General features: G+C 41.0%; 1 protein-coding gene across 4 annotated transcripts in view; it reads left to right on the top strand.

Moving 5' to 3' along the window:
• Positions 1–741: 741 nt before the first annotated feature.
• dennd1b (DENN/MADD domain containing 1B) overlaps positions 742–22,180 on the top strand; it is a 147,847-nt gene continuing 126,408 nt past the window's right edge. For all 4 annotated transcript variants that reach the window (XM_083766410.1, XM_083766409.1, XM_083766408.1 and 1 more), the window contains exons 1-2: positions 742–978; positions 1,467–1,531. In XM_083766410.1, the coding sequence (XP_083622536.1) occupies positions 962–978; positions 1,467–1,531 (82 nt within the window). In that variant the 5' untranslated portion in view covers positions 742–961. The remainder of the gene's footprint in view (positions 979–1,466; positions 1,532–22,180) is intronic.

The following is a 22,180-nucleotide window of genomic DNA, read 5'->3' as shown; positions in this document are numbered from 1 at the left end:
CAATTTTGCAAGTTTACTGTGTATATTTATACTCCAACGTAACATTATTCCCAAAATGAATATGAGTTTATGGTACCAAATCATATGTGCACGCGCGCGTGTGTGTGCGACTGTGCGTGCGTGCGTGCGTGCATGTTTTTATTTTTTAAAGAAAAGTCAACGGACCTGCCATTATCATTTCATAAGGGTGCCTGAGACAGCCTGCCCCAGTCTGCTGCCACTTAATTACCTCCCAGTCAGCCTGAAGAAAATTGGCTCTGATCCAGACAGATTCTCTGGAGGAGAGAAAGAAAGAGAGAAACACATCTAATCTATGCCATTGGGTTTCAATTTACCATGGGACAAATACATTCATTCCTAATCCTTAATGCAAATAAACTGGTCAGTGACTCAGCTTATTAATAATGAGCCACAGTGCCACAGTTGCATATACACATATTATACACAGTATGTATGGGTAATTCAGCTTGAGTACATCATCCTGACCAGCGCTGCTGGAAACTATAGTCATAATACGGTAATAACGCTATCCCACATACACAATTCAACTCAATCAATGCACAGTACAGATAAAACCATTAATCATAGTCGATTGTGTATGCTTTATGTCTTCGTTACGTTGTAGCGGAGTCACCTCCCAACAGCAAGGTGCTCATCATCAGAAGACATGACGTCACTAAATCTTTGACAGCACTTCCTGGAGTGTGTTTGTTGTGGGAAATACCACCGTAGAGCTGGAAGTGAAACGGGCCATTCTACAGCACACACACACACACACTCAATAAGAACGACATTGCATCCCTTTACATTATTCAACCTCTCGGGCATTGTCGCCGCTTTTAAGCCGTTAATACGGAAGGTATTCATTCACATTGCTTCGGAACGTAAAAAGTACAGTCTGTCTGGACAGTGGACACCGACGCGCTGCGGACAGCCAAGAGCTGTCGCGATGTGGTAAACCATGGACAGCAGGATAAAGTAAGACACGAGTTGTTTTTTTTCTCTCCATCTATCGCTTCGCTTGCTTTCTGTCGAACTAGTACCGATAGACCCAACGTGGAGCTAGCCGCTAGCACGGTGTGTGGACGTGTTATACGAAGGAATGTTATGTTTCACGCAGCGTGTGAGACAGTGGAATTAGCAGGCAGGCCAGCTGGCTTGGCAGCATTTGGGTCAGCCTGCTGCGCTGCTGTCTGTGGCTGACCACGAATTAGCAGCTCTGCTAGCCAAGCAAACCCGGCTTGCATTCACCCAGCGAGCTCACTGCTGCATGGCCCCGAGTTTAGATCGTTCTAAGTTGAAGATGGGTGGATCACCTTATGACATTAGCTTACCAGTTACTGCTACGCTACAAGTCATACACTAAATTAAAACCACTCAATTCTCAATATTGACCTTAGCTACTGACGCTGCCCATGGGCAGAGTGACACGTACACACCGTAAAAGCTTCTCTTTTTCATTTCAGGTTGAATCCAGAAAGAACATTTGATTTCGTTCTACAGGTGGCATGTCCAACATCTGAAAATGAGGGTAGGTAACTCAGTTGCACCCCAGACTTATATGAATAACTGCTAGTGTTTGACTCTGAATTCAAATTTCACTCTGCTTTGTTTTAGAATGTTTCTAGGGCAGGATCTTACTGTTATACAATATACACAATATCCTACATTTACACAGACATTGTCATTGGGACCTTGATTGAAAAGAAACTCCTTTTTGTTTGTCACTCTTTGTATGTTATGCATCTGAAAAAAAGACTGTTTGTGGTGGGTGGGTAATAATTACAGTGTTCACTGATAATGGTGTGTAGTCTCAGTCTGAATATATGGTATAGCAGAAGCAGTATTTAGTCTGTATTGCTCTTCTCCAGCATTTCAGGCCAGAAAGCTATACTTTCATAACATTTTTGGATGTCTGAGTCATTCCTCCCAAAGTGAAGGGAATATTATACCTGGTGTGTTATTACAGGTATGTGTTCTACTACATCCCTTAGAAAACCTAAGAAAGGTCAAAATCATATATCTTTAAAGGTATAACACCAAGAGGCATCTTTTAGAATTTAGATGTTCATCAGATCATCAACATTTTGATTGATGCATGGTGGATCTTTGTTAGGTCATGACAAAAAGAAGCACATCATTTATTTATGGTTTCAAGCCTTATTTTTTAACAAGCCCAGTTACACATTTAGCTTGAAGGCAATGTTGCTCTAGTGATCCAGGCAGTTTTGAAAAGTTTCTGCTACAGTATGTATGGCCAGCAAGTAGCATTAGGTTAGCTGGTGTGTTCTTTGCGATGGTCAAACATTCCAGCTGCAGCAGCCAGCCTGGACAGAAACTTGAGTGTTGAGGCTAACCCAGGAAATTATTTTGGCCACTAAAGAACTACATTGTATTCCTGCGTTATGAATATGGGAATCAAAACAACCTATATTTCACATCAATATCCAGTGTCACCCTTAAGTTAAATCTCATGCAAAAACAGTTGCATATTACACCGGCTCTCTTGTTTTCCCCACTCGGTTTTGACGTTAAAGAGGTGTGCTGTGGATGGGTCACTTGTGCAGCTGCTGAGTTGACCATAGCAGAGGGAAAAATTATCCTTGGACGTTGCTCTGATATTAGATTTAAAACCATACTCGTAAACCACAGGCCTATACTGTAATAACTGACTTCCCCCCCATGTCTGATCCAGGGTCAGGCTCATATCCGGACTCCTTCTCTCAGGAGGACGGCTTCATAGTTGTATGCACACACATCCCTTAGGGCAGATGAAGCACACCCATTCTGTTCCGCCATTGGACAGACCTCCTGCCACTACACACTGTACCAAATCCTCATTGGCTAACAGAACCGTGGCATTCAGGAAGTAGACTTGATGGAAGAAATCTCAGGAGATGTCATTCTATAATATTTGCCAGCTGAGGCTCATGATTTGGATGCCTTGTTTGCTTTAAAAGGAGTGGTTTCAGATAACCAAATAAGGACTGAGCCACTTCTTCCGTAGTTATTAGATCAATTTCCCTTTCTTCAAACTTAATGTACCTGAGGTACGAGGGATTTGAAATGATATGGCTTTTGAATGTCACAACTTAAACCCATAAACTGTGCTTTGCATGAGCTCGCATCATTATACTCAACATAAATTGATGGATTGTGTGTGAATAATAGATTTGTAGGCCTACAGGTGCATTAAGCCCCAACATCTGACCTTTCTCATGTGCAGTCTCAGTTCAGTCTCAGTTCTGTCATTCTACGTTTCATACACTTATATGAGCTCACTGAGTTACTGCTATGAGTCACACCAGACAGGCTTTGGCCAGGCTGTGAAACCTCTAGTCTTCACTTCTTCAATCAGTCACCACAAACTAGACCTGTTTCTCCTACTGCCAAAATGTGAATGCGTAGCCAAAAAAGCACATCATATTCACACTTTATCTTCTCATTGCTTCATAGAGGCAAACAAATAAATAGCCCACAGTAATGTCCGAAATACGTAGGCTATAATTAAATTGTCATAGCAACACAGTGTGGAACATTTAAGTCCAACCATTTGGAGAAGTGGCCTAAGGTTTCACTTGTCTTTGTTCATGTTTTTCACTTCTCCCTACAAGGTGGTTACTAATTATATTTTAAGTGCAAGAGCATGATGAATAGAGTGATTTTGATTCCCTGTTCTCCCAGTTGAGTTCTATTCTCCCACCACTGCCCTGCGCTGCTATCTACAGTACCTTACATTATCCTATGTTGAAAAATGGCCCATGAAAGGGTATCCTCCTTGAGTGATCTGAAAGGTGTATGCCTTTCAGGATTTGCTGATGTCACAGCAGCACTTTGCCCGTTCTCACCACATCCTGGCTGTGCTTTGCTGTGCTTCCAGGAAACTAACACCCTGTGTGTCACAGCTTGCTGCCAATCTTAAGTGTAAAGGCAAAGGACTGCAAGGAGGGGTTTACACTGCTTGGCTTTGATCTCTGTGCAAAAGTCAACTGAAGGTACATTGTACATTTGAGCCAATATGACAGACACTTTCAAATTAGAGAATATGTAACCTAACCTTGTAACCTTTCAATGCACATTTCTGCTACTTCCGGTGTTTTGTTTTTAATTTTGATCTATCTAATTATTCATACCCATTTTTTCTCTCAATCTAGTCGTTGCCTATTAATGCTTGGCTAGTGGCTAGTAATATCGTCCCACACATTACTGTGTTGCCACTTCTAGTGTACCCTACTGGCTCACCTGCCAGTGAGGAGTCCCTACAGGGAGGACATAGCACCTCTCAGAGGCATAGAGTAAGACAGTTACTACAACTCCGTTCACTTCATGGGGCCAGTCCAATGGCAGTTCTTCTACATAGACTTCTATTGGCAAATAGTGACACCGGAAGTTTACGGAATGCATTGGAGTCTATGGGCTCGCGCGAGTACATGAACCATGTGACCAGGCTGTTTTCTGCCCCCTCAATGTTGTAACTCTGTCTTAGAGGCTCTGGCGCCTCTGTCCTACTCCTCCAAACCGGATTCACTGCGATGGATTTAGAACCACTGTACTGAGTACAGTGGTTCTAAATACTCTGTGGTGTTGGGCAGGTATCTTACCACTACACCACGCGTGATTTCTTTCTACGTCCGAGCATAGACATGGTAACGCCCCGCCTGCCTCTGATTGGCCTACCGACACTGCCCGTCGTGCCTGTCCTCCGAGATGCAAGGGTACTCCGTGGTGGGAAATAATAAAATATAAAACTAGAAAAAGTGCCCTTCCGGGCACAGGTCTCCACCAGGTTATCCACAGATCCGTGCAGTTAGAGGTAAAAACACTTTTCGGCCAGTTATAGCGCCACCTTGAGGCTGAGTTGAAATTGTTCATGTGGCATTTCGTCCTCGGCCTAGTGGAAATGTGGGTGCACAATTTCACGGAAATCACGCGATGTGTTCATGATTTGCAGCATTTTGTTTGAAACTGAGCACTCCTGTGAACTTTGGAAGCCAATCTTAACCAATCAGGATGGAGTCTGATAAATCTGAAAGACCCGTTTCGTTGAATGGCTCTAGAGAGACTGTGTACCAATTTGCGTGATGTTTGGACAAAATCTGTAGGTGTACTGTGCAAAAACTTGTTTTGCACAAAGCGGCCTCCTGGTGGCGCTATAACAGGCCGTTGTGGAAAGTTTGGGGCAGAGGTTCATGGTTGGCATCCAGGGAGTGTGTGTGCAAAATATGGCATCGACCGGGTTAACTGTGGCCGAGATTAGCTGTTCACGGACACACGGACGGACGGACGGACGGACGGACACGCGGACGGACGGAGTGCAAAACATACTCTCCCCACATGCCTTCGGCCTGGTGGAGACAAAAAGTACAAGAGAATGGCAACACACGACAGTAACTTGTAACTTTAATTTTTGTAGAAGAGCTCCCGACCGGATCATACAGACTTTTTTAACAGAGACCAGGCTTTCCTCCGAGGTGGTGGAAAGCCTGGTGAGGCGAGGTTACATGCTGGATAGTCTGCCGCAAGGTTTTGTTTTTGCAGATAAGTAAGCATGGGATGGGACCGAGGCTACGAGGTTACTCCGTGGTGGGAAATAAATAAATATCTTTTTAGTATTAGTTTACTATAATTAGATTAATACACGATAATCAACATTCAACACTAACACTTTAATTTAGAACACAGCCAAATCAAATCATAGTTGTTCAATCAATTATTCAATCAAAGCAAACGGCACAAACAATATTAGTTTTGCTCTAATACAAAAATTAAAGTTACAAGTTACTGTCGCGTCTTGCCATTCTCTTGTACTTGTATTATTTCCCACCACGGAGTAGCCTTGCATCTCGGAGGACAGGCAAGACGTCGGTAGGCCAATCAGAGGCAGGCGGGGCGTTACCATGTCTATGCTCGGACGTAGAAAGAAATCACGCCTACACCACCCGAGCACCCTACTTCCTGAGTTAACAGGGGTTTGCATTTGTTTTGGTGAGCTCCAAAATCCACTGAGGCACATACTGTACATGTCTGCATACCGGAAGCAGGGCTTCTTTTTATAGTACCGGTAAGTTGTTTCTGGCTGGTTAGTTTGAGTCAGATCAATGATGAGTAAAATGCACAGGCATTCTGTAACATTTTCTGAAGAAGTTAAACCCTTATCTCAGTCTGACTCCTCATTTTGTAATAATACAAATATTATTACAAAATAATTATTTTTTTATTTTTTACAAAAAAGCAAAACAACAAAGGTACCAAAATACTGTTGAATAAACCAGAACAGTATAAATAGAAAATATACTCCAAGAAGACTCTTAACCCATTCTGGGCGTGAACCCCTTTTGGTGTTCTTCTAACCCTTCTGGACGGGAACCCCAGAGGGTTAAAAACCACAGCCGTGTGAAGTGAGGGGCACTAATATATTAAAGTCTAACTCATGTTGATATGGTGATGTAAAACAAACGGTGAACATTAAATTCTCTTTATTGTCAATGGCGTTTTTAAAACAAACATTGAACTAAAAACAAACATTACATTTTCCCTTCATTGTCAATGGCATTTTTAAAACAAACATTGAACTAAAAACACATTACATTCTCTTTGTTAATGGCATTTCATGTTTGTTAGGGTCAAGATGATGTAAATTTTCCCTTCATTGTCAATGGCGTTTTTAAAACAAACATTGAACTAAAAACAAACATTAAACCTGTATGTAGGAGGGGCTAGCACTTTGTACACTTCAGCAATATTGACAGTTAGCCTAAAGCTGTATACTGTCGTAACTTTAACGTGTTCTACTCTGTTGCAAAGTGCCTACAGTGTGAGCCTGCCTCACTTACCCTGTCACTGAAGTAGACCACTGTTAACAGGGTTTCATAAGAAGCCTGTGCCTTTCTGATGTTCAGCCAACAGGATGACCGCTCATCCATGGTCAGCGTTGTTGTAGGAGGATGACCTCATTGGCTGAACTTCAAATCTGACGTACAGGAATCCAGATCAAGCTAATGGCTTGCTTCTTGCTCTGGAAGATACTATTTTAGTTTGAGTGTCGAGTTTTAGCCACGCAATTTTGGATCCTTAACTTTTCTTTAACTCATATAGCATTTCGTTATAACGAGTTATTAATTCTCAATCTATTAGAAAGCATTTTGGTAGCCCCTCAAAGTAGTGGTCCCCGAGTCACTCAATAACACATTGCTAGAAGTGGAGATTGCATGAGAACAATGAAATAAATAAGCAGTACTAGAAAAAAGGCATGCATTTGGGTAGAATGGCAGCAGTGTTCAACTCGGGATTTGGCTCCACATTTCTAACCACAGATGACAGACACGGCCCTTTTTTCCCCATGCTTGTCCACGGAGACCTGGCCTCCCTGTTCAGCCCCAGCCGAGCTCTGCTCAGTTGGCTCTGTTCACTTTGGATGCTCAGGAGCGAGTGTGCGTTGCCTGAGAGCGTGACTGGCATGCTAGCTACTAGCGGCCCTGGCTACATAGAGCCATATTGATGTGTTTCCAAGATGCTGCCAAAGCTAGCAGATGACGCTAGCGCTGCCAAGGCAGTAGGTGGGGACAGATGCTACCTGTCCTCTCCCGCTCCCTCCAGCCAGATTGCTCCTAGTAACAAAGCAATAAAGTTAATAGATCAGCATATCAATTTTACAACGGCATTTGTGCTGCAATTAGGGGAACGATTTGCTGTTTAAAAAAACACAACAAAACTGTCAATGTTTTCATCTGGCTTTGATCACATTGTTGTGCCACTTTGTGTTGTGACAGCGTAGGCTTATCAGTTACCATTGAACATATGTCACATTTTTCGAGAGTATTGACAAGTTCATTGTCAGCCTCGATATCCCAAGACAGCTCTTTGCGGGCATCAAAACGCGCTCCATATTGATGCACATGCATCTGTTTTGTCTCGTTTCCTACAGATAGAATAAAAGGGACCAAAAAGCAGAAGTTGGGAGCATTTTGCTTTTGATTCACATGGCCTTCTAACTTCACTTGCTCCATTGCACCAATTACGAAAAGTTACTTTTGTTCTGTTCCTCAAGAACATTCACACTGAGACCCGGAGGTCTCCAAGTGTCACCCCCCGCTAGCTAGTTCGTTCGTTATCAATCTGCTTCCCTCTCTGCTGTAGGCCCCTCAAGCAGAACTGTGATATTCCATTTTCACAGATACAGCTATGCTGTTTTTCTTCTTACACCTCCCCCCCCCCCCCAATACACCCACCCTTGGTATTCGCAAAGCAAAATGCCTGTGTAGTAGAACTTTTAGAAAAGGTTGAACACTGACATTCTGCAAAATGTCAAAATTGCTCCTTGACCCAGGAACAACGGTTCTGCAATCTGATTGGCTGCGGCATGTGTGTGAGGGTCATGACAGGCTCACACTCAGGCAGGAGACCATTGGAGGGCTATGAGATGCCACGGCAGCTAGGAGGGTGTTGATTGGTCATTAGAGAGGCCACACTCCTCTACTCGCACTCCTGGGAGCACCCCTGGGTCTCACACTTTGTTTCTATTTCTCTCGGCCCTTCTGCCTTTCTCTCTTGTCTTTCCCATTTAACTTAGCTAAATTGGCTCCCTTACAGAGAGCAAAATATCATCTCACTCAGCTGTCTTCTTTTTTTCCCTGTTTCTCGGAAGAATTTAGGAAGTCTTGATAACTTCCCTGCTATGATATCTAATGACCACACACAGTGTGAGTGAACTTTGAAAAGTCCCCTCCCACTCCATTCTCTCTTTGAGTGTGTCTGCGGGATCTTGTTTGACCAACAGTCCAACTTTCAGTAGCAAACTTATTTTTGTCTGCATTGAGGCTAGCTAGAGGTCAGTGCCCTTAGACAGTTCTAGATATACTTTTGCTTGTGTCTTTTGTGAGTGCACTTAATATATATTTCCACAGATATCGAATAAAAATCTATTCCAAAACAGAGCTGTGTAACTAATTAAGGTTGGAATTTCATAAAGTTTTCAGGACAACATTAATTTAGTATGAGTTTTTCCCACCATGTTATGAGCCAGTTTGTATTGATTTTGGTTAGATGACATATTTGTCCAGCCATTGTTCCTGCTATTCTTTGTGTACCACAGCCTTGTTCTTATGTTTGTGTCAGGACTCATTTGTAGTACCCTGTCATCTGGCAAGTGGCAACCATCCATTCAGAAGCTCTGTAGTGGTCTACTGCCTGTTGGGTATAGGTCCAGTTTTTTCTTTTAATTTTTTTACCAGATTGTGTGAAGCGCGTTTATTAGTCACAAGTATTGACTTTTTCTCATTGGCTTCATAATGCCTTCCCAATTCTCTGAACGGCAAGAGGGAAATGTGCAGTTGTCAGTTAGTTGTTTGTCTGATACACTAGCCTAGTTAAAGTATTAGATCATATTAGAAAGTTTGCAGCCACAGTGATCAGCATTTAGGTCAGAATTATTTTACATGAAACATTTTCTATGATTTAGAAGAAATGTTGCAGTTTTTATTAGAAACCAGCAGTTATTTTAGTTTGTTTACAGTTAGATGCTGGATTGTTTGTGCTTGTGTAAGTGTACATGAATAAATCCACTAGTGAACTTTAGATGTGAAAAAAAAAAATCTACTCGGTCTGTGTCTCATAGGAGGACTGTGAGCAGTTCAGAAACCCGTCCACCAGTGAAGTCATCGATGGGGAATCCAAGCTAATAGAAACTGCAGGCTTTCTATTCCTGAAAAGTTGCAATGCGAAAATGGAAGCCATCGCTCTCACGATAATACAAATCTAAACATTTCTGTAAATAAATCTTGTAAATAATAAATCTAAAAGTCTGCCTAACGATGATGTCGCCCACAGCCCTCCTATGAGACACAGTAGAAACAAATTGTGCCATTTTATCATGATTATTAGTGAGGACCTATTATAAGAAGATACCGTAGATTGAAAAATGGTGAAGTGGTCCTTTATTATAATTCTTGAGTTTAAGCAAGCATTTTTCACATTAATGCAGGAACATTTTTAATTGTAAAAATGAACCTGGGTAGATCTGCTGATAATTTCACAGGTCAAATACGTAACTTTTGCTCTCATAATGTGGAAGGCCCTCACATACTCATGCATGAAAATAGCTTTCATATATCACTGCAATTGTATGTAATAAAAAAAGGTGAACATTTTATTTGGATTGGATGTACGATTTTGAGTTCATCCTGTCCTTTCCTCGCTGACAGAAATTTACAATCTCTGTCAAATTGTGGCAACTGAACTGCAAGGCAAGGCCAGTGAAATTACCGGTATGCCAGTTGTGTAACTGCTTCATCTGTTTAATAGGACTCACCTCACTCTAACAGCTCGGCCACTTCTCCGTTCTGATGAAACTGTTCTTAGGCTCTTTTTCTCTTTTGCATCTGTTGCTCTCTCTCCCCCCTATCATGTGTTATGAGTGTGACAGGGGCAGACGGGCCCTACAGGGAAAGAGAGGAGGTCATTGGGATTGTCCAGGTGCCACCACTCCACAAGACTCACGCACACACAAAACACGCGCGCCTGCATGGACACAGGGTTGGGGCATGAAATGACAGAGAGAGAATCTGTCCATGGTACAGTTGTCTATTAACATAAAACTGACATAGAGGAGAGGGGGATGGGTTGGTTGTTTGGTTGTTCTTTTCCTATCACTGGTGCATTACTGGACCTACGCACCATGTGCTTCTCTTATTCGTTTGCATATTGTTCATTAACTGGTTCAGACCGTACTACGTGTGGGCACGTCATAACTAATACTAGTCCTGCAACAAACAGTCAAAAAGTGCTTTAGTTTTCGAGATACCCCTACCGGAGTTAGGACCAAACAAAACATAGTTTTTCCTCATCTCTAAGGCCTCCCATACATGAAATGGATTCTTGTATAAAAATATTTTACTGTAAAAGTGGTGAAATTGTTATTTAAAGTTATACACCTCAAACTAAAAATAAAGCCTGTCCGTCTGGTTGTTGAGGCACTTAAAGGCATGTAGATTCACAATGGAAGCTCTGAGAGGTTCAAAACTTGGCATACTTGAAGCCAGAACTTACCTCTACATTCTAGAAAAGACTGAATGTTAATATCTGAATGTCAATATGAGATATAGTCATTTGAACACATACTTACAGTAGGCGGAATTGTACATCTATGTAGATGTCTTCTCTACTTTGTAGTGACTCTGGAATGGATTGTCATAGCAACACATATGATGGCTTGTAGGAAAGGTGAGGTTCTACTGAATCCAGCAATACCAATTGTGTAAATGTAGCTTGCATAATCGTGGAGTTATGCCACAAAACATATATGGTGTCCCAAACGGGGGGAAATAAAACTAATGAAATCTACAGTATCACATTAGTTTTATTTTTACTTCACTTATCAAGGGTGGGAAAACATAAAAAAATCACTTGAGTAGAAGTCCCTAAAATGTATGAAATGTCTCAAACTTGAGAAATGAGAAATTGTGAAGAAATAGATGCCGCTTCAATAGAGAAATATGCAAGCCTACAGTGGAACTACTAACTATTATTATGTTGCAGCACATGACCTGGATGTTAAATAATAATAATATAATATCTCAAACTTATATAGCGCTTTTCTGAGTACCCAAAGACGCTTTACATGGGGGGGGTTTACAGAGGTAACAACAAATTAAAAACAACTTTAATAGAAAAAGGAAAAATAACACTAAAAGCTAAAGAACATTAAAAGACAGTGAAAAGGGTTAGCTAGGGAAGGCAATTTTGAAGAGGTGGGTTTTTAGGGTGGATTTGAAGGTTTGAAGGGTAGGGGCATCTCTGAGTGCCTTAGGGAGGGCATTCCACAGGGTTGGGGCAGCAAAGGCCAAAGCCTGTTCCCTCATCAAGCTCAAATCTCAATATTATCCTCATAAATATAAATAATCAAGTTATTAATTCCTGTTATTTGAGTTATTTGGTTACAGTCAATTTATACTACAGTACTTGGCTCCACCTATGTGCATCTTATGTGATCTTATAATGTGAAGTGTATCGGAAATCGGGGCCGATCATGACATTTTTAAATGATCAGATCAGGAGCACAAAAATGTGATTGGGACATCCCTAGTATCAATATGATATCCATATCATGATATTAGACTGGATATTGTCCGTGATTTGGGATATTGTACTATTGTGATATTGGAGGAGTTGCATAAAAATATAATTTTCAGATGGGGAAAAATCGGTATCGGCAGATACTCAAAATTAAAATGATCTTACTAAATGTTGCTCAACAGAGAGATGATGATGTTCATAAAACCGTGGCTCTATATACAGACAATATGCTGCAGTAATGAGCAAGTTGCAAATGTTGAGTGAGAGCATGCCTGCACCAGTCTCATCAAGAAGACTGAATAGGGTTGATACAACATTGTTTAACATACAAAGAGATTTTTCATTTGTGTGAAGGCCAGTACAAGACCAGAACATCTGACAGCCATTATGGCTGGTACTGGTATGTGTACCAGAGACTTATGGTCCTTCATGCAGCATCAGAAAGGTTGATGAAGTTGTACATCATCTGCTCCTCTCGTACCCAGATCTGTTTGTGTATGATGACAAATATACAATATACAGTATAATACCGGTAATATGCCGAGGCGGCAGTGCCTCAGGGATAGAGTGGCCAATAGAGCGGCTGGATGGAGAACTGTGAGGTTCGCAAGACAAAATTCAGTGTGAACTAACAATATACCGGTAGTACTATATCATACCATATTCTCAGTTCGATCCAGGGCTCCCACAGAGTTAGACTCTGAACCCCTAATTGATCCCGATGTGCAGGTCGGTGTCTTGTATGGTTTCCTCTGCCATCGGTGTGTGACTGAATGTGTGAATGTAATGCACAATCTATGTAAAGTGCTTTGGATAAAAGCTCTATATACTGTAAATGCACCAATTTCCATTTACGGTATATAAACTCCTTGACTGTTATGATGACATACTGAAGACACTAACTCTGAGGAAGAAGATGATATTGTCTAAATACAAACCCTGGAAACATACAGCATTATAATTTGTAGAACATGGAAAGTCTGATGTTGCATGCTCTAAAAGTGTGCCCATGGGAAATGGGCACAATGAGAGAAGATGCAAATCTCCAAGAAAATCCAGAACTGCAGATATATCGATGAAGAAAACCATGGACCAGTGTCTTCAGTATGTCATAACTCTTATTTATTGAAAGAAAGATGTTAACTACTTCAGTGAGATTATGATTAATAAAAGCTTTGACATATATACTGGTCTGCTGTTCTAATTCTTTGTTTTATAGCTGCTATATTTCGTTTAGATATTTAGTGTTTTAGGTAGCATTTATGATATTTGTCATCATATGCAAAGAGATCTGGGTACGAGAGCAGCCGATGTACAACTTCATCGATCTTTCTGATGCTGCATGTGAAGGCCTGTCTCTGGTACTCTGACCAGTAGTCCTGGTTTTGTCTATGAACTGATTGCACAAGACCGCAAGGACTTTTTTGTGCTATCCCTTTTGGACTGATTGTATGACTGTACTCTGTTGCTGTTTTTCCATTTATGTCTAATAAACTATTAAATCCATCAATCAATCAATCAATTGTGCTGGCCTTCCCACAAATCAAACAATATATTTGTATGTTAAACAGTGTTGTATCCTATTCAACAATGTTGTACCCTATTCAGTCTTGACGAGACGGCATGCTCTCACTCTGGTCTTACTGGAGTAGTTTTCTCAACATGATACAGTATATGATGAGGAGAGGAGAGTATATTGAATTTGGGTTTGCCAGGGTTTTATGAACATCATCTCTCTGTTGAACAACAGTTAGTATGTGTTGAAGGTCTTCTGCCGTGGGCTTTATACATTATGGGTCTTGTTTCGTGCCTTTTTCCAACTGTTTAGCAAAGATGATACAAAGATTTGGATCCAATATTCCATTTTGGTAAAATTTTAAAGACACACTTCAGAATTTGTACAGTATCTATGTTGTGCATTGCGCGCACTATTTTTAGGCTATAGTATATGTGCAGTAACCATATTACAAGTGATACTAATTAAGTCTATTTTCCATTCTGGTGAAATAGTGTCAGGGCAGGGTTCTGCTATTGTCAGTGTAGACTACTGGACAGGCAGTAGGCTCTGTTACACTAAAGAGAACTAAATGCTAGGTCACTCTCCACTCCAGTCAGCTAAATAGCTACTTGATTTGACAAGGTTCATCTCATCTTTTCACATTCCAAAATATGTGAAATGATTTTACCTGTCATTTTATGAAGAAAGCCACATACTGTAGGCAATAAGATGCAAGTGGAGCCAAATACTGTAGTATAACTTGACTGTAACCAAATAACTCAAATAACAGAAATGAATAACTTGATTATTTATATTTATGAGGATAATATTGAGATTTGAGCTTGATGAGGGAACATCCAGGTCATGTGCTGCAACATAATAATAGTTAGTAGTTCCAATCTAGGCTTGCATATTTCTCTATTGAAGCGGCATCTATTTGTTCACAATTTCTCATTTCTCAAGTTTGAGACATTTCATACATTTTAGGGACTTCTACTCAAGTGATTTGTTTATGTTTTCCCACCCTTGATAAGTAAAGTAAAAATAAAACTAATGTGATACTGTAGATTTCATTAGTTTTATTTCCCCCCATTTGGGACACCATACATGTTTTGTGGCATAACTCCACGATTATGCAAGCTACATTTACACAATTGGTATTGCTGGATTCAGTAGAACCTCACCTTTCCTACAAGCCATCATATGTGTTGCTATGACAATCCATACCAGAGTCACTACAAAGTAGAGAAGACATCTACATAGATGTACAATTCCGCCTAATGTAAGTATGTGTTCAAATGACTATATCTCATATTGACATTCAGATATTGACATTCAGTCTTTTCTAGAATGTAGAGGTATGTTCTGGCTTCAAGTATGCCAAGTTTTGAACCTCTCAGAGCTTCCATTGTGAATCTACATGCCTTTAAGTGCCTCAACCACCAGACGGACAGGCTTTATTTTTAGTTTGAGGTGTATAACTTTAAATAACAATTTCACCACTTTTGCAGTAAAATATTTTTATACAAGAATCCATTTCATGTATGGGAGGCCTTAGAGATGAGGAAAAACTATGTTGTGTTTGGTCCTAACTCCGGTAGGGGTATGCCGACTTCTGGGGGCCATTGTCGCAGTACTATACAACCGACGGGTTGCTAGGACGTGTGTACATGCCCTAGCGCATTTTCATTGATATCAACCGAGAGAAAAGTTTTTTCTTTTTTTTTGGAGTTGGCCTCTCCTTCTGCACCATACTCCTTGCTCTTTTGCGCAATACTATTACAGATTTTCTCCAAACCAATCGGTACACAATCTCTATAGCCATTTAAACTAATCGTGTCTTTCTAATATTTCATATTCCATGATCCTGATTGCCTAAGATTGGCTTCCAAAGTTTGCAGGACCGCCAAAGTGGCTCAAATCATAAACACAGCGTGCGATATCCGTGAAATTTTGCACGCACATTCTCACTAGGCCAAGATAGAAATGCCATTTGAGCTTTTTCAAATCGGCCTCATGGTGGCGCTATAACAGGCCTATTCAGGTTTTTTTTACCTAACTGCAACGATCTGTTTCAAATGTGTATGAGCAGGAGATCGAGGCCTAGCCTTTTATAGTGCCACAAGGAGAACATTTGGTTTTATTACTGCTTCAGATTTTCAACGATCTCTATTATAGTCATGTGATCAAGACTGATTTGTTTGATTCTTTTATATTCCAACCTGATTGGCTAAGATCTAAAGTTTGCAGGAGTGGCCTGTTTTGAACAAAATGTCGCAAATCATGAACGTGGCGTGGCGTCCAATTGCTGTGAAACTTTGCACACACATTCACACTACGTTGAGGAACAAATGCCACCCTTTTAACATTGCCCTATTATATCGCCACCAGGAGGCCGGTTTTAGCTAAATGTTTTTTTTACATTAGGCCTACTCCTACAAATTTTGTCCAAGCATCATGCAAATCTCTACACATTATCTCTATAGCCAAGTGATGAAGACAGAACCATTAGATTTTTCATATTCCATCCTGATTGGTGAAATCTGAACATTGCTGGCTGACAATAACCTAACTAAGTTAAGCTGACCTGGAGCACTATTTCTAGTTATTTCTGCATCTGGTTTCTATGTTATACTGATGAAGAAGGGCCAGTTAGTATATGCAGGACTTCTCTCTTGTCTTAGCACTTAGAGTCAATATCACATTTTCACAATATCAGAAATTACAATATTCTTATGTGAAATAATAATTTAGTCTAATTATTTTTGTATAGTGTACGTGAGAGCAAGCTTGCATGCTTGTGGGCATGCGCCCGTGTCTGTGTACATGCACATGAATTTATGTGCGTGACGTGTGAGTGTGAGAGAGAGGCAGAGACAGAAGCTGTGAGAGCTGCAGGAGCCTCATCTGAATTCACTGATGCAGCCAGACTGTGGGAGAACATGGAAAGACTTCTAGGAACTGGTGCTCACAATACATTGGCTATTTTTAGACTTGCCTTTGCATGGCAAAAAAGTGGGGGAAAGTTCTAGGGACCCGATCAATAATTTAAAAGTGGATTATTTTGATGAATTTAGAATAGTTGCCCTCTCTCACAGCCTCACCGAATTTGTGTGTGTGTGTGTGTGTGTGTGTGTGTGTGTGTGTGTGTGTGTGTGTGTGTGTGTGTGTGTGTGTGTGTGTGTGTGTGTGTGTGTGTGTGTGTGTGTGTGTGTGTGTGTGTGTGTGTGTGTGTGTGTGTGTGTGTGTGTGTGTGTGTGTGTGTGTGTGTGTGTGTGTGTGTGCGTGCGTGCGTGCACTTTTGACTACATTTATAGTATACCCTACCAGTACTTACCATCGACAGTTTAGTGTATTATTCCAGTGAGCTGTGGGAATATCAGGTATTGTTAAAACACCATGACGGCTGCTTTTGCTCTGTTGGTGTACGTCCAAAAAACACTTGAGTCATCATGGTCATAAGCTGGTGGCCTGCTGTGTGTAGAGAATGGATGACCAGCAGCATGTATGTTAACAGGTCAGCAGCACAGCAGATGGCGTGTGCGCACACACACACACACACACACACACAAATGTACGCAGGCACAAACACACACTCCTACACACACATACGTATGGATGGATGCAAGCACACACACACACACACACACACAGGCCACTTATCCTGACTTAAGAGAACAATGATTGGCCAGCTCATATGCATGTAATGCCGATGTGGCCTAGTTTTGCCCACAAATGAACAGGATTAGCCTAACTCCTGCTTTATTGTAGCTTTGCTCCTATTAATCTGCCAAAGTCTGGTAAATGGGATTTCATAAAAAAGCTGATAAAAACAATGGCGATTTTTGCCTACACAGTAAAATCCTGAGTGTTAACACAACTCTAACAAATTGCCCCATGGGACTATTTTTACACTCTCAACTTGGCTTCCCTATTTTGGGCATGTCATTTCAGGTACCTTAGGGTTATGGTACGTATTTTATCCAAATAGCAGATCTTAAATTACAAGATCTACAACGCGTCATGATGCAATTGTCAGCTTACAGATTGGCTATTTTTGCTCTTTATGAATATTTATATTTTAGTGTAGTAGATTAGGCATTCCCTGACATTTCTAGGAGTATTAGCTGGTAGTCGGGGAACCATATCCTTGGGGATTTCACCCCACTTACCTCTATATGGCTGTTTTCCCATATGATTTAGTGCACATAAAACCATAGCTATATTTAGACTGTAATGGCTGGTCTTACACATACACTTGAAGTAATATTATATATATATATACCATACAAGCGGAATCAAGTATTTTCTCATTCTGTCAGGGCTCCCCTGAAATGCTATGGACCTTATTTTTAAAACCTCTGACCTATAGGCCTAGATTTAACAGCAGCGAAAGACTAATAACATCCCATCTAATATGTTATAGCCATATGTTAAACAGCAGTGTCGAAACATTAGAGAAAAAATGTGGCAACTTTCTTTGTAGATACATACGTTTTAAATCAGTTTGGTTATCACCAGCATGGTCACTAAACATGCAATGTTATCAAGAACACTGGACAACTAATAGTTCTGTTTTGTATCATAAAGTTATATAGACCTATATCCCAGCATTTCAACCAGACAGACCGACATGAGAGTATGTTGGTGTTGTTCACTCACGTCACGACCGCTGCCGTGCAGACAGACTAGACTGTGCTTAAAGGGCAAACGAGCACATGGCTTCCTCGTTTTAACAACAGGCATAGTAGTATGGTGTCCTAACAACTGCACTTTCATAAAAATGTCATTAAGACCTTAATTTGTGCATCATGGCCAAGCCCCAGTCAAGCAGAATTAGTGATATTGGCCCAGGTCTACTGTCTGTGTTGTCATTTCAGGCTCTCTCCACACTATTTACTGTATATGTCAACAGCCATGCCCTCGGGACATATCTCTCTCCCATCAGATCTGCTGCTGCGTCGCCCAATGCCCTGCATTTGACTGTGAATATGATGGTGTTTATGTGCAAGCGGTATAGGCCTACCAGCCCTTAATTTGGGATCTGTCCCATTTTTCAGTGCAGGGAATGTAGGTCAATCTTGATGCCTTTGTGAAGGTCTGAGCTGCTTCACCATTTGTCATCGCAAAGCATGTGACTCACCCACGAGGTCTTTGTTATCACACAAACCCGTGCACACACAGCCGCATGCGCGCACACGCATACACGCACACAAGCACATACACATAAACACTGCATGCTCTTATTTCACATGGCCAGAGGGAATGAGCATGCTTTTCTCAGTTTATAACCCACGTGCACCCTTAAATTCCCTTACCTGCCTCACTCTTCTCCTCGTTGAGAGATTTTGTTTTTATCATGATATTCTCAGAGGATGTTGATTGTGTATTTTAAGAAGTTATTAATGTGATTTTTTATTTATTTATTTATTCAGGCAGGTCAGTATTCCCGGGGTGTGCTGGCAGCTAACTGAATAGGGTGTCGCTCACATAAACACAATGTTGCCGGTTTGAAGCCAGCTGGAGAACGGTGTTGCATGTGTTTGTCTCTGACCTCGCTGAATTTACAGCCCACACTGTCTTGTCTAAATAAAAACAGCCATAAAAAGGCAGGTCAATAATATCCTTGATTCATTCTGTTGAGTCATTAACAGTTTGACTGCGGTAATTAATTAAATCCCAATGCCATGTTCACTGCCTGGATTTCACTAAACCTTTGAAGAACGACTGCGCCAACATCATCGTTCCTTTTCATGAAAATCCGCTTTAAATTGGTGTGATCGCTTGTAGTGTTGAAAAATAATCCAAAGTGGCAGAACAGAACGAAGGGGGAATGTGCCCGCTTTGCGCCACCGCAACCATTGAAATGCATTGGGCCTCAATTTCCCAGAACCCTTTGCAGTGCGATGGATGTTTTTTCGATGACGTCATCAAAACGTCGCCTATGCCACTCTGTCCGATGGAAACCCTGTAAATCTTAAAACGTATTAAAAACGCGAATTAAACAATGAAAACGTAACTCGTGTAACGTGTTATTGGGAGGGAAGCTGTTCTACAATCAATTAACCTGTGCAACTCGTGGATGGGGGGAAGTGTTAATTACCAATTCACATTTTCTTAGAACTACATTGTGATTTAATAAAACAAAATGCTCATCGATGATGAGGATCATGCTGGTTGGTCAGTTCTAGCACGGACAACTGTCTATGGTGAATGACGGATTATGGTGACATATTGGATAGAGCTGTGGCTTTTGTGTGTGTGCACAAGCCTTGCAACAACAGATGAGTTGTCAATTTTGCACAACTGCCTATTTTGGTATGTTCAGTTTTCTCAGACATGTTACGGTTACATTAACATGAAATAATTGCTCCATATGTTGGCCACAAGGTCACCATCCATAGCTATTGAGATAGAAAGTGTTGTGCCATCTCTGTTCACTCCATTGGCCCACGCCACAAACATAGCATTTTTGTCACCTCATTGACGCAACACTTCTGTTTAAATGGCCCAGGAATTGTAAACATTGGTGCTGGGTTTATTTTCATCCATCCCAATGGTTTCACATAATGCTTTGACGAAATTTGTCTCTGACATTTTGTCATTTCTGGTGACAGTGGACAAAGTGTGGGCTATTTCTCTCCATTAATGAATTGGCATCTGGTTGTGTTTGTTGTAGCTATATTGACATGTGTAATGACACAGACAAGACACTACAGTGGATTGGTGTGGTGTTTCGTTTCTGACTGGTGCCATGGAACAGCAATGCGGGACAGTGTAAACGGAGAAGGATTACAGCGAGCCAACCTTTCTTCGAGACTGTAAATGGTTTGTTGCTGATAGATAGAAACAATATCACAAGTCAATATCATGCTTCGGATTTCAGACCAGTCACACACAATGTTTCGTCGGTCATCTGTTGGACTATGTAACTGGCGCTGAAACCTTGTAGTGGAAAGCAAAACAAAACTAATTTCCATTCACTGCCTTCATACTGCCTCAGCCCCACATGTGAAAGACAACCACTAGCATGACATTATTAGGACTTGCTCCGCTAGTCAATCTTTAAAAATAAATGTTTGTAATAACTTACAGTAGATGATAATCAGATCAACATATGAAATGTCAGAACAGGTCAGCTCCATATATGGAGATCTAAGGATGGCAGCGCGGGCGGTGTCTTGAGTGTACAGGGTTTGATGAGGTCAGATCAACATAATGGAATGTCAGAATAGGTCAGCTCCATATATGGAGATCTAAAGGTTGCAGCAGGGGCAGTGTCTTGAGTGTACAGGGTTTGATGAGGGCCCAGGTAGGGCCGGGCCTTAATTCTCGGGCCTGTTGAGAATTCTAGTTTTCGCCGGCTGCTGTGCGCGGCTGCACTAACAACTTTGGGGCGGGCCCATCTAGAGTTTAAATGGACAGCCTAGGTATCAGTCAAAAAGGAGACATTGAAGAGGAAGGAGAGGTGGTGAATGAAATATGTCAGCTCCATATATGGAGATCTAAGGGTTTGAGGAATGATGTAGTGTTGCTGGCCGGCTCCATATATGCCGATCTAGGTGATGATCCAGTCTTCTCTATGTATGGCTTTCCAGAGTTTGATGAGGTCAGTGTCGTGATTGTCAAATATGGAGAAGCCATATTTGGAGCGTGTCACGAGGCGTGATGGACTGACGGCCATATATGGTGGCGTGCCGTTGTCACTGACAGATTTTGCAGGTTTTCATAGTAATCTGCGACCTACAGTCGCAATAAACATGTAAAATACATACATTATCACACAATTATCAAAGGATAAAATGCAGTAAAGCCACCAGCTTATTTCTATTGCGATCCTTTCACATGTACTGTATGTGAAATTGAAGTGATGATGAGGTGATGCATGATCCAGAGACATACAAAGCTGGGGAAACGAACCCAAAAACAAACTCGGGTGTGCACTGTGCATCTACAAATGTTATGTATCAAATTAGATGCATAAGGTTTTTTGCAAGATTTCAGATTTTTTTTTTCTCTTTACAACATAGATATTTCTGTATGTATTTCTATATTTCTGTATGACATTCAGTTTTACTGGAGTACATGTTTTCCTCAAGATCCACTTCATACTGTATTTTGTCTTTGTTAGAGTATTAGAGAAAGCCTCAACCAGTCCTTGGTAAAGTTTAGACAATAATTGACTTAGTTGGTTTCTCTGTTTTCTCTATTACAGAAGGCTTTGGTTCCTCCAATGTTTGCCGTTGACAAAAAATTATAATAATTTGAATCTGTTAAAATGACAGCACTGTTCCATTTCCATAGCTAGCAATCGCAAGTCGATGGTTCATGGTTCATTGTACATATTGTACAGTACTACAGTAGACTATCTGAATGCTATTGTTGTGATTGTATACAGGTTGATTGAAACACTTTGTCCTGTGAAATATGCCCACCATCCAAGGGTTACTTAACACTAAGGACTAAAATGTGTGTGTGTGTGTGTGTGTGTGGTGATGGGGTCACTCTTGTCACAGGTGGAACGCATGTGACAGTCATCAGTGCTTCTTTGATGTTTTTATCAGTCAAATCTATACCGATATGTCTCATATCACCTAACTAAATAACCTGGAC

Source organism: Protomyctophum parallelum (assembly GCF_964188405.1).
Source record: "Protomyctophum parallelum genome assembly, chromosome: 6".
Taxonomy (NCBI): Eukaryota; Metazoa; Chordata; class Actinopteri; order Myctophiformes; family Myctophidae; genus Protomyctophum; species Protomyctophum parallelum.
This window is presented reverse-complemented; position numbering and strand designations above follow the sequence as displayed.